Below are 18881 nucleotides of genomic sequence, written 5' to 3' on the forward strand. Positions count from 1 at the left end.
AGTCAAAACCAGTCCGGGTAATTGACCGGTTCCATCGGGTTTTTTTCGGGTTTCGGGTAGGGTACGGCCGAGTTTTGACCGGGTATTGGCGGAACCGGTTGTTTTGTGCACCTCTAGACTCCACTGTGAATGCTCCAAGCAATAATACAATTACAAAACTATCAATATACAAATAAGAAAACAAAAATAATCAAGCGCATGCCTAGAATTCTATACACAAACGTATAGTCGCTTAAAATTATAGAATTTTCCCTTTATTTTCAATTTCATAATACGCGTGGTATTGGTATTTATGTAAATACAGCAGCCTTTAATACATGCACAAAGAAGTAGAATATTCCGTTTCTTAAGGGTATATTACCCAACCAGTTCACACTTTTTATTTAATAGTAACAATTATATATCTATCTCTTGCCATTTGCCAACCACCTTCTTCCTCAATCATCAGCATCAGAGATCACACACACACATGCATAGTCATTTGTATCTATGTGTATTAGTCACTTGATTATAGAACTCAAATCATTCGGTGATCGTCAGATTGAATTCAATTCTACACGAACAACTGTAAGCGTCATATACATGCATCGATTTATTCATATCCTTAAGTTGAAACTTGAAACCATATCAACAGTTGAAAGCACTACAATTAGAGTTAAAAATCATCGTAAAATTTCTTTTGAGATCTCGCAATACAGCTTGAAACTGAAGGTATACATACACATCACTCTCTTTTGTTTCTATACGAACCTGTTGTTGATTTCTTATGGTTTACAACATCAAAGTTATAGCATGTCCAGCTGCTGAATTCACTTTTGCTACTTTATTCTTCATACTTGTATGAGAAAAGATATACAAGCCAGATAATAATAATAATAATAATAATAATAACCATCATCATGTGAAGCCAGCGACTGGTTTTATACGTCTTGGAACCCTTCGTATGTATTCAAATGCTAATACCAAAATGCTAAACATGTATAGCATCAAGCACCTAATTGTTTCAGCAATGCCGGTCATGGTAGACTCATTGCCGCCGCTTCCTTCAGACTTGTAGCCGCTAGACAAATTCCAGCTCTTTGACCAGAAACCTGAGAATATAAAATGTAGACTAGTATATTATTGGCGTATTTTCTTTGCCTAATTGATAGCAAGGTTTTAACTTAAGACTGGTTTAACTTACTAGTGCTCTTGTCTGTCAAATTGGTCCAGTCATGTGGGCTTGTCTTGCTTTCTGCTGCCTTTATCAGTTCAAGCAAAGCTTCATTGACCTGAATTTGTAATGTTTTTTATAGGTATCGGTGAAACAACACCAGATTGACTTCATATTTGGCTATGTGATTTTGCTTAAGCTTCTTAGACTATGTAAGCTTTGTAAGGTCTACTCTTTTCCTTTTTGTCTTATTTAGGGATAAAATCATGAAATTGAATATGTTTCAATAAAGTTACTCATACTTTTTCTAACTGTAAAATGGTAATTTATTGACTATTTTACTTCAAAATTACCTTCTGCATCAGGTTACGCTTGTATAAAATAATCACAAAATAGTAACCAAGATTCATATATGTTCCATTTAGGTCACTTAATTTTTAAAAAATTAACATTTATAAAAAATTCACAACAATGGAACAATATTTAAACTTGGGTGGTTTCTGTAGTTGTAAAAAAGTGTGTGACTTTAGTGTTCAATTTAGTAGCTTGGGCGGGTTGGTCAATGGGTCAAACAGGTAACATAGGTACTGTTGAAATGAGCCCGAGCCGAGTCTGGTGTAAAACACTTTTTGTCCACAACTTTAAGAATTTTTATGAGTCATTACCGTCAACTATGCCTACAAATATTACCTCATTCCATGTACTCTATAAGATAACAAAACTTTGGGCGGGCTTTCGACCCCCTCTTGAAGCTATTTTTTATTGGTGATAAGCATGCTAAATTGTAAGTTTACCACATACACAAAATATACTTTTAAGACACAAAATTTATCAAGTTCTGAATGATTTACGAAAAGACAAAAATTAATAATAGTATAATACACTTTATATACCTCTTTGGTCCTCTCATGACTCACAAGATGACCTCCATGAAGTTCCACCATCTTTGCAAGTGGATATAGTTTCTTTGCAAGCCTCCTTGCATGGGATACTTGAGCAATAACGTCATATCTAGACATTAACACATCATTATTTTCTAAATTGATGCATAGTAAATGTGAAAAAAAAGGGTAAAATTCTTATACCTGCCATGAATGACTGATATTAGAAAGCCTTCATTCCGGATCATTTCTATATCGGTTCTAGAAAGTGTGTGTGTCCAGCATGCACTAAACTGACCATTTAACCCATGATTGGATTGCATCCCACTTGATGAAATCGCTTTAACATATTCCTGAAAAATGTAAAATCAGGAACATTTGACGATAAATGATAATCAAGAAGTAATGGTTTGAAATGAATGTTTTGGAAACCTTAAGATTCTAATTTCTTCAATAAAAAAAAACATGGTAAAATAAAATCCATGTTTTAGATACCAAAATTTGTACTTAGGTTGCCATATGGTTCTTACTTTATATAGTACTGTTCTTCTTGTTTCAACTCCAACATAGCCTTCAAGGTATTCCTGCAGAGAAGAAAATACAATTTGTTAGCATCGTAACTAAGATTTATTTACATCTGGTTTACTTTACATCAAGTAATATTATATCATATGAAGAAATTAAAGAAATACTTAGGATTTTAAATTGATTGCATTCATTGTTTCTTCAAATAGTAATACGTATAATATGGACATGTTACGTTTAACTTGTATTTAAACGTGTACTTAACAAAATTTGGCTAGTGTGTGACCCATTGAAATATTAAATACCAATAGGAGACCTTTAAGGGGTTAACAACAAAAACGAGTGTGTGTTGGATTCAAACCAAAAACCTCTACTGATGCACTATGCAAAACAGTTGTTAGCATACACTTTTAAACACCCTTTGAATAGTTTTTATAACTTCATATAATACAACCAAAAGAGCATCACAAACCTGGGTGTAATGAGTGTCTAGGTCAACTGCTGCTCTTTGCTTTGGAGTTTTAGCCCTTAGAAAACGAACCGCAATGGACAAGGTTTGACGGTCAAGCTGAAGAAATAAAAATGAAAATAGAAGATTAAACAAGAATTTGTTTGAAATAAAAGATTCATTAGACAATGTGCCACTAATACCTTAGGAAGGCATTCGTAGCCTCCACCTGTTACATTAAGTAAAGCCAAAGACGCAAGTCTTTCTGGAAAAAGGGCCGCCAGTTTGGAAGCTATCATACCACCTGTGCAACATATATAAAACAACCTAAAAAATAAAAAAATCTTATTTGTCTATCTTATGACTAACCCATTGAGTGGCCAAACACATGAGCTTTCTTCCAACCCAAGTGGTCCATTACTGCAATCGCGTCTTTAGCCATGATTTTTGTTCTGCACACGTACAACCATGATATATAGGTTTTCTTCTATAGAAATCTAAAACCCACAAAACTACAAGTAAAACAAAACCTATGCAGTCAATATCGATGGGATATCGGTTATCGGTCCCCATGTGAAATATCAGTACCGATAATACATGACCAATTTTCCCGATATCAGTATCTTAGTTGTTCCATTCCATTCGTCTTTTTTCGTATTGCTGCTATTAATCTTAATAATTGTGAGTCAATTGTTAGTGTTTTAAGTCTTAATGAGTTCCTACTTAGTGTTTTGACAGTTGCAAAAGGTTAATAATTTGTTTGTTAATGGTAGGACTAAATTGTTAATCTTAAATTGCTATAGATACAAATTCTTTTCTTTCTGCATAATAATATTAAAAAGGAAGTTGAATGAAGAAATGTGATCCTTACGTATATTCTGATGTTTTGATTGGTACAGAGCTACGACCGACTCCTCGGTTATCAATGGCACACACCTCTATACCTTTGTCATTGTCAGGTGTCACCGACCCAACAAGGCCTTGGATTTGTGGGTTCCATGAATCATGGGTCGCTGCCAAACCTGAACCCATAATTCAATTAAGATTAGTTCTGATATTAATACTAATACTAATAATAATAATAATAATAATAATAATAACCGGAGGTACCTATGATCATGAGAACTTTGATTGGACCGGCGCCGTAGGTTGTGTAATATATCTTTATGCCCTTGTTGCTAATTGCATCGGCTCCGGTCTGGTAGTCTCCGATGTTGCATAACGTCATCGTTCGTTGACGGAATTGATATTTTGGTGTGCGTTTGAGAGAGAGAGATAATGTGTGAGGTCTTCAGCTGCGCTGTGCAGAATTATTATTATTATTAAGGAAAATTATATATAAACAAAAAAATAAAATATAGGAATTTGGTCGGTCGGCCAGACCATTTGTGCCTAACGTTTGGTCACACTCATCGGTAAGTTTGTTGGCCGCGGTTCCGTCTCTCTTTCTCATATATCCTAATTCCGGTATGTTTAGGATTAAGTTTGAAAAATGTTTATTGGCTTAATGGTGTTTTTAAAACGTTAATAAATTAAAATGTATTTGGCAACCACAAAAATCTTTCTTATGTTAACTTTTGAAACGGTCAAAAAAAAGTTTTCCAAAAGTTTCAAATTATGACTTTTCAAACTGGCTTTTTGAAAACACCAATAAGCCAATAAATATTTTTCAAACTCGATCCCAAACATGCTCATTTCATTTCATGGTCAAAAACATGTTTAGAATATACTAATAATAATCTAATTCATTGACTTGACACAGTTTAAAACCCAAAACATAAATACAAGTTCAACCATGTTTGAACGGGTATTTTCACAAGGTGTAATGAACCAACAACTTGAATTCAGGTACGGAATGCTTATTGGGCCGTGTCTCTTAGGAATATTCGGTTTGCTCCTTCTGTAGCCATTATAGTGGAGATTATAAAAGTAGTATTGCACAGCCCCACTACAGTCTCCTTTGTGTGGCTGTCACGTCCGTTTGCACATACTTGCTATACAAGTGGTACTACTTGTGATCCCGGTTGTACGGGGACCTCCATCTATGTGGCATTTTTAGACTATCTGCTCCAAGGGTTTCCGCCTATGGGTGCGTTTCCCTTCTTGGCGCGTTCCTATTTCAGTTTCTTCCCCGATATCTCTTCACCATCATGGTTATTTTAAAAGACATTTAAATATTACATAAAAAACTAAATGTTATTATCTTAGTTAATTTAGAAGAGTAAAAGAAATACAACACCAAACATCTTTTCTACACGATATGCTATATAATAATTTAACTAGTAATAACTTTATACGTACAACTACTAATCTAAACGAATGAAAATCCACTAATATTGAATCTGTTGTTTAAATTTACTTCTAAGTAAAGACGATCTCCTTTGAAAGGGGCTTTCTGATCTTTAATCCCAAGTCTGTCCATGAAAAAAACAATCTTCTTTAGTGTTTCAACGACTTGTTCGCTTTCATCGCCGAATGCTTTCTCTTGTATGCTTAGATTCCTCTTCAGCAGATCCAATATCTCACCATCATCTCTTCCCATTCTTTTCTGAATGCATACTAAACAGTCCAATGCCTCCCCTATAATTACATAAACATCAAAACGCATCGAAACAAATAACATCTAAGGATTCATGTTTTTAAGGGATTGTAATCAGCGCGTCTTATCCAAACAGTTCATTCGTATAAATCAGAATGCGTGGGGTCGAGCCAAACACATTTTGATCATTTAATGTTCATATATGTTAAGATAGTCAAAGTCAAACTTGGTTCAGGGTAGTTACAAATGAATACAAACTTGAAACTATATTGACATGTGACAATTTAACCAATAGTTGACTTTGAGTACTTTGACTTTTTTTATTTTCAGTTTTGCACATTACAGAGTGAAACGAAGTAGAAAGGCTGGTTGGTTGTTGGCTTACCAACAGGTAAAGAGGCATTTCCAAACGCTTTCTCACGAACGCGCAAGACCTCAAGAGCCAGGTGTTCAGCTTCTTCATCATGATTCATGTTGTAAAGAGTTACTGCAAGTTGTAACATCACAAATGTAATTGAAGGATCATCAGGGCCCACAGTCTTTTTCATAATTTCTAAACTTGATGTTAAAAGCCGCTCAGCTTCTACATAATTCTTGGAACGTGAATATGAGGTTGCGAGATTTGTAATGTGGGTTACAAAACTCGGATCATCTTCTCCTTTGTACTTCTTGGTTATTGACAAGCATTTTCCCAAAAGTTCCCGCCCTTCTTCTCTGACAATAAAAAAGTTTTACTAATAAGGTTAGATAACGACTCAAAATTTATTCGGGTCAGAACTGGCCATTTTTATGCGCTGGTCAAAGTGTGTCGGGTCTGCTTCGCTCATAAACTTTTATATTTTCGTATTTGTATATAATTAAGGATTATATATGATTACAGAAACTATAAATATATGAATACAAGATTTGGTGACTTTGTGTTTTGTAAAAATTTAATGTATCAAATATGATTATAATAATAAGGTAATTCATTTTAGATAAAGCAACTTAGAAGATAGTAATCATATTCAGCCCATTTTAATTGTTATCTGAACCATTTGATCCATTTAATTCTTATCTATTTTTTCTATACTTAATCTGTTTCACCCTTAAACAATAAACTACAACCCGAGAATTGACCTGTAAGTATGAAAATCTAGACAAACAGATCATACCTTCCTACAACATGAAGCAACTCTGCAAGGTCTATCCGTGTCTTCTCCAATATGCTGTCATCTAACTTCATACCTTTTGAATTCTCCAGCACCTGAAGGGCATTTTTGTACAATTTGATGGCTGAATCTGCGTCTCCTGTTATTGAAATCACAAATAAAATTTTAAAATCATTAATTTGATGGCTGAATCTGCATCTCCAGAAGCTTACCTTTTGCACACTTTGCATTAGCTAGAGAGCACATCGCCAATCCAACTCTTTGATCATTCTTTCCATATATCTTTGTATATATGCCTATAATTCTAAGCTTAACAAAGAGACAAAATGAATAATTATAATTAAAAAATATTTATAAATAAAAGCAAAGAAATGAAGCAAACCTCATAAAAGCATTTTCAGCATCTTCAGCTTTTCCTTGTTCTATTAAAAGATTGCCAAGAGCATTCAAAGGTACCACTAGTTCCTTACTTTCTGCTCCCAAATTCAACTCCAATATGGTAATAATTCGGTTATAAATATCAACTGCCTTTCTTGCTCTACCAGCAGAACCAAGAGCCTTGCCCATTCCCAATAATGGCATTACAAGTGAAGTACTATTATCCCCTAAAGAATTTAAAAAAAAAACCCCAATCATCATTTTGATCCAGTAAAACAAAAACAATCAATGATGCATATATAATAATATGCTAAACTTGATTACAAAAGTTATTTAGTTGTTTTAATAAAGTCCGGCCCATATCTTGAAACTACTTTACAGGACACCCAGGTGTGCATCTGGTTTCGTTTATACCAAATTTGGCAAAAAAAAAAAAAAAAAAACATGATAACATATTGAATAATTACAAACATAGGCTAGTATTTTTTTACATCAAATCATTGCTTTTTGATAGATTGTTAGTTTGTTGCATGTGTTAAAGGCATTTTCGTCATTAGGTTTGTTGTCAAGTGGATATGGTATAAACAAAACCATATAGAAACTTTTAAGTGCCTACGAAATAGTTTCAATATATGTACAAAAAAGGTAGCTTAAAAGGAAAAGGATCAAACATGTTCGAAAGCAGATTAATGTACCAATGCACCAAAGTCTTAACTTAAGCAGAACCGAGAAAACAGTATATCAAAATCAATAATTTCGTAACACTTAAAAGAATAAATGTAGTCTTACCATGATTCCTCTCGAAAATTTCAAGGGCTCTCTTGTACAAAAGTATGGATTTCTCAAACCTCCCTAAAGTTGTATGCATACTCCCCATGTGTGTCAGTACTGAATCAAGAAAAGGCTCATCATCTACCAAATCATGTACAATCTCATTCAACTGGATCATATACAATCAGAATTACATTAACTGCTATTTAATAAAAAAAAAGTTAATGTGAAAAAGCATTACCATGTTTAAAACAGATTTAACCATCTCCGACAGCAGCGTAACCCAACGACATAACATCCAAAACAGCAGCTACTTGTATGGTTTTATCTCCCGCATTCATTTGTTCTTTCACAGCTTCATAATTTGCTTCAAGTAGATCAAGAGCATCATCTTTATTCCCCATTTTTATTAGGCTTTTAACTTCCGAAAACAGTTCTTCTAACTTCATTTCAAGATTGTCTCCCAAGTTTTTTCTTCAGCCATCAAAGAACTTGTTAGAGTTGCCAGCATGTATGAATAGTAGCATTAAATCTAATATAATTTTGTACAAAAAGTATACACGTTTTTACTCCTCGGTAACATGAACCACCAAACTTATTATGAGTCAAAACAGATTGGGTAACTGCATGCGTATTATGCCTTTTATTAAGTTACTTATCAAATAATATGATAATAAAAAAAATAAAAATAAAAAAATAAAAGAAAGAAGCCTAATATCTTGATTCTGGGATAAAGCAAGTTAACATGTTGTATGCTAAAAAAAAACACTTTTTGACTTTTAGCCAGTTTGGCTTGTCCCTTTAAGCGAAACACAAATGGGTTGAAACCATATATGAGATGAAAAGAGCATCAACATATATCCTCTGTGTGTCAATAGAGTTACAAGAAATCACATATCTAATTAGGATAGGTAATAATAGTGTTATAAGTGTGCACCTTTGAGATTTATCTGAGGCACCAACAACGGGAGCAGCAAGATGCAATGATTTGGCAGTAGTAGCATAACATCTAAAGCCCAAACACGGAGTAGATATCCCATACAAGTACCTGGTGTTACATGTTCCTTTTGAAGGGTGGATAAAATATTGAATGTGTAACAAGTTAGAGTGAATAATGGTTGGACAGAAAGCACTCATCCTGAAAGAACATCAAGTGGAAAGTGAGTACACTACAGGAGTGGATTGGGATTGATATTGATATATACAAGTGAAGTGAGTGCATAGAATAAATATTGAAAAAGGCAACATAATCCTCCTGGTGAGAATTAGAAGTAAGAAACTAAATGAAGTAACAGTTTTCTCCAATAAAATCTGGATGATTAATTGACAACCAGATATACATATATCTTTCTTAGGTTAGACCTACAGCTCCTAGATAAGTTTGAAGTTGATTGAAAATGGCATAAGGACAACAGGTGTTGTAATTCTGAAATTGAAGATGCATATTGGTATACTAGTGTTGGATGAACAATAATAGATGTCAAAATTACTTGAAATTATTATTAATAATTCTAGTCGCATCGTATGTATGTATGAGTTAAGTTGATAAATAAAGAGAAGAGAAGAAACGTACAGTACGCACGCTTATCTATCTATCTTCGGCGGCGATACCGGAGAAGAAGAAGAAGAAGAAGAAGAACTCACTGACTGAGGCTGGCTTATACATGGGCTGGCTGGCTGGCTGGTTCGTGAGTGAGTGAACTGGTCCAATGGACTCATCAGGCATAGGATGTGTTATTATTATTATTATTATTATTTATTACAATGTCTTTGGCGTAAGTAGAGTAGAGGCGCACAAAAAAAGCCGAATTCGGAACCAGATCTGAAAAAAAACCCGGAACCAGTTTTCTTTAAACCCGGGTGTTTAATACCCGAATCCAAACCCGATCCCACCCGTAGAGTACGGATAGGATATGACTTTCAATGTTGAAACCCGAACCCGAACCGAATATAAACCCGATAATACCCGAAACCCGGTTCTAGTTATACCCGAAACCTGGGTTTTTTGCATACCCAGACATTAGTGTTCGTGCACATGTGTCTGTGTGACACTTGGCAGTGGTTGTGTGGCTACTCACAGATCTATAGCCGTTCTCCAACGGATCTTTTTTGAAACACATATTTGATATAAATGCTTATTTAGAGCAGCGTCTTCTGATATACCAAAAACAGTTTAAAACACAAAAAATATATGTTTTTATATCATTGTTTAGTTGTTTACGTATATTTGAATGAACTTTGAAGTTTGTATACAAAAAAATGGAGTTAGAATAAAAAAACGAAGCATGCCCGTTAACAGAAAAACGTTGCAGAAAAATGTTTTTCTAATACCCGGAAATAGGGTATTCAAATACCCGGAAAACGGGTTTTTTCAATACCCGAAAATTGGGTTTTCAAATACCCGGTTATTGAAGACCCGGTTCAATACCTGACCTGGACCCCGTACATAGGGTATGGTTTTCAAGCCAATACCCAGACTTGAACTTGATCCGGGTATTACTCCCAAACCCGGGTTTTTATAATATCCGATTTGTGCACCTCTAGTAACTAGCAGTGGGATGAAAAGCCGGGTGGGCTAGAGATTCGAACTTACAACCTCGCAAGTCCTAACTCAAATCCTTCATTATCAATATCTACCAAAAGTGAGGATCGAACTTTGTTCTCCACTAAAATTCAAGCCGCTTACCACTAAGCCGCTCTTGTAGTTTGGACTTTGATAAATGAAAGGTTTTCATTTAATTTTATTTATTTGATTTGTTAATTTCTATGTTATTATTATTTTTTTTTAAATTACTATTATACTGTTCATTTAAACCAAAGACACAAAAATTACCCCTTGTTGTTCAATCTCCCTTTCTTCATCAATAATCTCATTTGTGTTTTATTGTTCCACATGCAATGAATTTCAAAGTTCTCCATTTCGATGACAAATTCATTTTACCCCGGTACCCTATCTATTTCTACATAGTTGTATGTGATTGCTTGAATTAATTATTTACCTCGTCCATGTGATAAAAGTCATATTATAGTTTTGGTTTAAAGTTTATAAAAATAATTACACTTTTAGTCTCAAATGCTCACCTAATTTAGTCGTATCACTTTTAGAGCTTTTCACTAAACAAGTAAAATTACACGTTAAGCTTTTGAGAGATTACTGTCTACCGCTACCATTAAAAACACACACTGCCGCACATGCATATGGGAGGGTGGGTTCGAAAGAAAATCCCACACACATGTATAGCACCCCTCTAATTTTCGTCGTTCTACTTCTCTTGCCGCCAATTTCCTCCCTCCCTCCCAAAACCCTTGCCAAAAACTCTCAACGTTATCGTCACACGTCACGTCCTCTCTTTGCCTACAACTAAACTTCAGCTGAGACATGTTAATCAGTTACAAAGAAATCAGAATTGCATTTTTCAACTCGTGACATGTTTGGTGTCCAACACCAACTTCCACTAAAAAAAATACATCATTTTAAACATACTTAACAAAAGTTAGTGTTAAAACACAAGTTGCAATTAAAAACCAAAGATCTCAAATATGCAAATATTTAAAGTTAACTCAAAGAGTAATGTGTCAATATCGTCCTTAAGGTTTGATCAATTATGCGACTTTAGTCCAAAAAGTTTTGTTTTTACAACTGGACCATCGAGGCTTCCCACTTCTTGCTAATTACATCCAAATTGCTAACTTCGTTAAACTTTTCACGTTAAGTCAGGGGTAATATTGTCTTCTCAATTTATTTATTATTTAATTTTATTACTTATTTAAATCTTTTAACAAAAAACTAATTAAATCATATTACCCACCCCACCCCACCCCCAACCCATAAGCCTTCTTTCCAGGCATACAACCACCGTCTCTAATCTGTCAGCGTACCCCCACCAGTTAACTCCCAATAAAATCAGTGTGTGGCGGTTTTAATTGCAGATGGAAGACAGCTATGGGCTAGTTTGGGTTCACCGAAAGTTGCAGGCTGGTGGTGAAGAAACGCCACTTTGGTTGCCAGATCTGAGTCGTTTCCAAAAAACGTTGAAACCTAAACCTATTGAAGATGAAGAAAAAATAGGCAATGTTAGAGACAGATCGAGAGAGACGGAAAGAATGAGCCGGTGATGGAATACGAGGTGGCTGCCGGAAAATCGCCCCCATTTCAGTTTTTATATCCTATTCCACTGTTCCTCTTTCTCCACCTTCATATAAAGCATGTTGTACATGACTCCTAGTTGTTAACATTGTTAATGATGCACAGTGGTAACCGGAGTTGATGGTGGCCGGATTGTGGTATCAGTATGGATGTGGCCGGAGTTAATGAAGATGGTGAACAGGGTGTGTAGTGGTTAAAAACTAATAAAATAATAAATAAGCTGAAAAGACCATTTTACCCTTGACTTAACTATAAAAATTTAACGACGTTAGTGATTTGGACATGATTGGCAGAACGTGAGAAACCTCGATGGCCCAGTTGCAAAAAAAAACTTTTTGGACCAAACCTCGATGACGATTTTGACACTTTACTCTAACCCAAATTATGATACTTTTGCTAGGGTGCATTCACCAACATCCTATCACTAAACAAGCTATTTGCCTATTTATGCTATTAACTTTAGATAATAATAATAATAATTTGTTTTTTTATATATTTACCACACTTATTACTTGTGCCTCCATGCTATACACCTTTATAGGTTTATTATTATGTATGACGGTGTCAAAAGAATATTTCTTTTCAAGCATAAACACAAAAATAAATATTATACCTAATAATAATACCATCCCATACCATAATCATCCAAAAATATTAGAATCACTTGAAGATTACAACTATGGTAATGGTAATGCTGCTCACTCTATCTGATGCGTCTAATTTGGTAAAACATTTAAGGGCCGTCATCTTGCGCTGCGTGATCAAACAAGTAAATAATGGTCAAAATTATGAGTCAAACAAGTCGATTCGGGGTTATATTTTCATTTCCAGCAGGTCAATCGGTAAAATCAAAAGGCGTGGTTATAAAGGAAACGAATCAAATGGGTTGACCATGTCAAAAGTCATCTAAAGTGTTTTCTTAATGCACACCGTTTTGTACAAAATACTCAGATTATTATTTAAATAAACGTGCTGCTTGTATTTTACACATTGTTTACAGAAATATATTGAAACAATTTGGATAAAAGTGTTTCAGGTCAACCCAAACTGACCCCTTTTGACCAAAACTAAAAACGATTACTCATTTGACCTATTGAGAACCAGACTTTGCAAGTCAACCTGAACTGACCCGTTTTACCCAGAATTAAAAGAATTATTGCTTTTGACAGAAATAAAGAATTATTCTTTGACCCGTTGGAAATCAGCCATGCAAGTCAAGCCAAAATGACCCGTTTTACCAGAACAAAAAAAGTTACTCTTTTTGCCAGCCTATGCAAGTCAACCCAAGCCGACTCGTTTTGACCAGAATTAAAAGAATTACTCTTTTTGACAAGAATAGCACATTCGACTGACTCGTTTTGCATAAGGAGATATGAAGAAGAGTACTTACTGCTCAAAATAAATCCTTGAAGCAAGCTTTGGGCTCTTTCAGCTTGCTCACGGGTACCAGATATTCTGATAATATTCTCTGTTGCCTCAGGGCTTGTACCAACCAGTTTAACATCTGCTCCCGAAAGCTTGTTTACAATTTAAATAACAATAACACAAAAGTCAAAAGATAATAAATGCATAATTTAAATGTGGCAAATTTGGATCGATTTACAAGCATTTGTTTTTCCTTTTTAACGTTGAAAACAGATAATGGGTTGAATATAAATTACACGACTATACGTCCATACTATCAATGTTCTATAAAGCAAGTAAGAAGGTTTTATACATTTTACATTCAACTCGTTTCATGTTTAGTAAAATCTTTTTGTTTGACCCATTTGACATGTTAGAGATAAAACATAACCCAAATCAACCCATTTCTTAAAAAACTGAAATTTGGAGATGGGCTTACTTCACTGATCTGAGCAAGCTTATTTCTAGATTTTGTTATGAGTTTGGGGACTGCATATTCTGGTATGACAACTTCAAGTGTACTCCTAGTAATCATTGGCATGGTAATCCTGAAAAAAGAAAACAATAAGTATATAAATATATAATATAATAATTGGTGTATAACGTACAACACTAGCCAATTAATAAAGTAAGATAGGACCACCACCTGCTTAATGAACTTGGCGCATCTTCACGAGTCCCCCTTTCAGTTAACTTTACAGCTTCACTGTTAGATCCTGCGTTATTCTACACAAGAATATAGCATACAATTAAAACATATAACAGAAGCAAGAACACATATATACGAATAAGTTAAAGGTGGCAAACCAGACGGTTCATCCGAAACACTTTTTGTCCATAATAATTACTACTTTAAAATATATGTAAACAATTATTATTTCAACAAAAATCTATTCTTTTTTTCATAAAACGATTTAGGAAGTTTTATGCATTAAAATTACACTTTGGGCGATCATTAACATGTTTGGCACATTTGACCTGTTTCCTTTTTAGCTAATAGCTTTACATGTTTGACCCATTCGAGAAACACATAACCCGAATCGACCCACTTAGAAATGTGAAAATCTCTGTCCAAACAAACAAACTGAAGCAAAAGCGTACAGATAAACGGGCTGGGTTAAGTCTGGTTACCTTAGCTGGAACTGATGCTGCAGTGGTCTGGTTGGGTGCAATGGCTTTATCATTTCCAGTATAAGTTTCACGGGGAGTTGTGTTATTATTGGAAGCTGTTTCGATATTTGAAGCACTCCTCACAGGGCTCGGTGCAAGTAAGGCACTGGGTTGACCATCCTTTTGAAATAAATAACTCCGTAATCTCAATGTCACCTCTATAAGCGCTTCTCTAGCAGCCTTAATCTCCCCAACAATCTTAACAAAAGAAGACATTAGTGTCACTCTGATTATGTGATACTCATAGACTTTGCATTTTAACTTGTTATAATCAATTGATGTTCAGAGTATTTAGCAAATTCTGAAAAGTTATAATAGATAAATTGACCAAAAGATATTCTTTAATATTATTGAAGTACAATAACTCCCGTTCATAGCATAGCTATTAGTAGGGTCTGAGGAGGGTGTGATGAAGGCAAACTGTGCCTTTATCTCAGAGATAGAGAGACTGCTCCCCTTGAAACCCACGGCTCCAGAAACCTTATTATTATATTTATGTTTTATGTGCAATATAAAATAATGTAATTCACATAACAGAAAATTTACTAAGAGAGAATCAACACAAACAACCATACCAAAGTGCTGATATTTTGCAGTTGTAAACTACCTCTGGCCTAAAATGATGATACCTACATATATGATTTCCTAAAAAGGTCTATACATCCAAACAACACTAAAGCAAGGCTAAGGCCTAACAAATGAATAAACAAAATAGCTAAGACAAATCTTAGACAGATCTATCCACTACCAGAAAGTCCATAACCCTACTACGACTCTCCAATAACTGCTATCCCTGAACATGTCCTATGAGAGGTGCAAATCTAACAAACACTGCCTAATCAGCTAATCCCATGCCATTTCTGGGTATGCCACAGTGAAAAATTCCTCTTAAAGGGGCTCAACGCATATCCTTGGTGAAGGCCCACCTCCACAGCAAAAAAGTCGGTACCCCCCACTAGCGCTCAAACGCCTGTCTTAGATCCTGTCATACATGTCCCTAGTTACTTCTATATATCTCCCAGGAACTCCTCTTCGCTCAAGCCTATCTCAAATCACTCAGCAGGGCACGCTGTCATAAGCCTTTTCCAGATCAATAAACATCATATGCAAACCTCGCTTCTTAACTATATACTTTTCCATTAACCTCCTTACAATGAGTATCACCTCAGTAGTAGATCGTCCTGACATAAATCCAAACCAGCTCACCGTACCCTGAGTTTCCCTTCTAACTCTTGTCTCAATTAATCTTTCACATGGTTTCATAGTATGACATAGAGCTTAACCCTCTGTAGTTATAAAAACATGGAGCACATCCTTTGTTGTTGGAAGATAGAAACTAGTACACCACCACCACTCCACTAATTTGCCATCTTTCCAGAACTTATTTTTTTTAAAACTATAGCTTCCATATTTCACTCAAAAGACTTCAAAATTACTAGGTTGTAGTATACAAGTATAAGAACCAAAGTAACCCATTATACAAAGCATGCTGCTATTTTATAGAATTTACACAAGATCAATTATCATATTTTAACCTTATAATACAATAATATCAAGCGGGTAATGTCTCTTGCGGCTCAACATCTTTCTCTCTCGCTCTAGCAAACCGCTTGAGAAAGAAAGACGTCAAGCCACGAGAGACATTAACTTCTTGGTATTATTAAACTATAAAGTTTAAATATGCCAATCTATTTTGTGCAAATTCTTTACAATAACAACCAACTTTCTTTAAAGAGTCACTTTAATAATTATACTTCTACATTACAAAGTTTTAGTTTAAGAAAATAAGTATCAGATGGGACAAAACCATTTATAATTACCAGAAGGGAGCAAAAAGAAACTTTTAACTACCACTACCAGTCTAGTTCATTGTCATAACTTCAATTACCAAATTGGGGCATATGAAAGTAAAGACCATTTTGCAAAGTACATTGCAATAAGTATAAAGCCCATAACACATAGCAAAACACACATAATGTATATAATAAGTATACCATGGAAATCCATAAGCACAAACACTGTTGGATTTAGGGTTTGACTAAGGATTAAAGGTAAGCAGCAAACCTGTACAAGTTCTTCATTAACTGATACATTCTGTGGAAGAGTTTCTCTGGGTAGAATCTGAATATCTGCACCAGTCATTTTCTTGGTGTCGGTTAAGAATCCATCTCTTCCATCCAAACACCCAACTTCACCAGCAGACAGCAGAAGCCGAGTAGTAATAATATTTTCGTTATCAGGAACAAGATCCAGAATTCGAGTCTGAATATGCAAAAGAGCCTCTTGAGCAGGAAAGAGATCATCATCAGGGCCCTAACATTATAAATATTACAGTCAGAATAGGAATCTTTAAAATAACCCGTTTGCCACGTTTAAGATAAAATAGAACCCAAATCAATACATTTATAAGGTGAACAGATCAAAGTTGGCACCTTTAACAATTATAAGCTGCTCAAACGGTACAAGCCCAAACAAGTTGTATATGACATAAGTAATAACTAATTAATACTATTTACTGTATGCCACATTACAGCAGTAAACAAAAGAATTAAAACCTCCAAAAATGTATCCAGTAACTTCTTGTCAAGATAAAGATAGACAAAACAAGTACCTCATCTGAAGAAACAATGATTATTTGTTCATCTGTCCCAACCACACGATCAGCAACCCTAACTTCTACACCAATTTCATTCTGAAGCAAATCCATTAAGCCATTTGGTTGCCCAATAACATTATCAACCTTGTTATTTGGGCAAAGTATTCTAAACACAAGATCTTCTGCATATAAAGATTGAGCATTGTCGGGCACAGGACTAGCTACAATATCATTACCATAACCAGACGCACGTGACCCATGATTAAAGCTTCTAGAACCGTTCCAACCGGCTGGTAAGCGAGACCCATAGTTAGGTCCGTCCATTGATGATCGATGGATCATATTATTTGAGTGATGCATAAAATCCTCTTCAGGAGGAAAGAGCCTATTTTGAAAATGGCTACGGTCCCGATGCTGACTTTCCCTCAACCGTGAAGTAATAACATCTACTGCATGTTTTACTGAGTTAATGTCACCAACAACCTGTGGAAAAAAGAGTATACAGTTACCACACTATATTTAAATTTATGTAAGATGATTATATGGTGAGATCGAAAGCAAAAGTGTGCTTTATAACTCAAGTTTTGGGCTACTTTATTAACAATTTCTCGCCATATAGCACAATCATTCCGACATGTTTTCAAGTTAGTTTCATTTTAACCTGAACAACTTCCTCAGACATATCAACACAGCGCGGAATGGTATGATCTCTTGGTAAGATCCTAATAAGAGTTTTGGTTTCCTTGCGCATTTGCTCGATAATCTTACCCCCTTTCCCGAGTAAACAACCAACATGCATTCTCGAAACCACCAATCTCGACACCAGCCTATTACTCCCATACACATTATCATCATCCTCATCATGTCCTAAATTACCATTATACCCACCCCCATCACTCTCCATAATCCTCTCATTAATCAAAACCAAGGCCTCCTGCGCGGGGGAGAAGTTCGGCATTCGTCCATCGGGGTCCCTCCGGCGCGTGTCGGACACCTCGATGATCTTCTCCTCGTCCCCAGGGACCAGGTCGTGGACGCTGATCCAGGCGCCGGTGTGCTGGCGGATGGCTTTGATGATGCTGCCGGACTTGCCGATGACACTTCCGACTTTGGAGTCGTGGCATAGGATTCGGTAGCTGGTGGTGACCATAAGAGGGTCCTGCTGTGGTTTCCGGCGGTGGTGGTTGTTAAAGGAGTGATAATGATGACGGTGTTTTGTCGTTCTGTTGTCCATGTTGTTGTAGTCATAGTCCTGGTGGTCGTAATAGTATCTCTTAGAGGATCTTGATCGATCCATTGTTCGTTAGCAAGTTCAAAGTGTCAGATGATTGAAATTGAAACCCTAGAGAGTTTGGGGGTGCAATTGGGGCTTTACATTTAAATAAAATAAATGATTGATAACTGATTTTTTTTTTCAAAACCTATTGATTTTATTGTCGGTTAAAACCTATTTAATGATCTTAACTATTACCCGACTACAAACCGGTTTCAAACCCTTAATCATTTAGTGGTGAAATCGGTTTGGTTTGCTCAACAAAAGTCAAAACCAGATGATTGATTTCGGTTTTTTGACTGGTTTATGATTGGTTTTGGTTCGGGTCACGATCGTTTTTGTCCGTTTTTGACCGGTTTCGGTTAACAGGCCTGAAACCAATTTTGGTAGTGAAACGTACAAACCAGTCCCAAAAACCTACGGTTTCAGTCGGTTCCAAATACGT

The 18881-nt window shown here is 35.5% G+C and overlaps 2 protein-coding genes and 1 pseudogene across 3 annotated transcripts; all 3 read right to left on the reverse strand.

The window, feature by feature from the left end:
* Positions 1-897: 897 nt before the first annotated feature.
* On the reverse strand, positions 898-4238 carry LOC143580222 (uncharacterized). The gene is made up of 10 exons (XM_077063321.1): positions 4118-4238; positions 3879-4029; positions 3377-3459; positions 3211-3311; positions 3032-3127; positions 2565-2618; positions 2239-2387; positions 2047-2164; positions 1184-1271; positions 898-1091 (listed from the first exon to the last, which is right to left on the reverse strand). Exons 1-10 carry the CDS (start codon positions 4233-4235, stop codon positions 898-900), a joined length of 1152 nt encoding a protein of 383 aa, XP_076919436.1. The 5' UTR covers positions 4236-4238.
* A 1040-nt stretch (positions 4239-5278) lies between these two features.
* Positions 5279-8820, reverse strand: LOC143579680 (uncharacterized; annotated as a pseudogene). Its single transcript, XR_013143506.1, has 8 exons — positions 8784-8820; positions 8088-8320; positions 7865-8015; positions 7080-7302; positions 6910-7001; positions 6692-6836; positions 5932-6260; positions 5279-5587 (listed from the first exon to the last, which is right to left on the reverse strand). The product of XR_013143506.1 is annotated as an uncharacterized LOC143579680 (transcript).
* Positions 8821-12726: 3906 nt separating this feature from the next.
* On the reverse strand, positions 12727-18460 carry LOC143579691 (RNA-binding KH domain-containing protein RCF3-like). Its single transcript, XM_077062928.1, has 8 exons — positions 17825-18460; positions 17179-17646; positions 16632-16880; positions 14529-14765; positions 14044-14123; positions 13837-13945; positions 13384-13510; positions 12727-12746 (listed from the first exon to the last, which is right to left on the reverse strand). Exons 1-8 carry the CDS (start codon positions 18458-18460, stop codon positions 12727-12729), a joined length of 1926 nt encoding a protein of 641 aa, XP_076919043.1.
* Positions 18461-18881: the final 421 nt, after the last annotated feature.

This window comes from Bidens hawaiensis, unplaced genomic scaffold (assembly GCF_021521415.1).
Source record: "Bidens hawaiensis isolate Kalapana, Puna unplaced genomic scaffold, B.hawaiensis_p1.1 tig00001463_1, whole genome shotgun sequence".
Lineage (NCBI taxonomy): Eukaryota > Viridiplantae > Streptophyta > Magnoliopsida > Asterales > Asteraceae > Bidens > Bidens hawaiensis.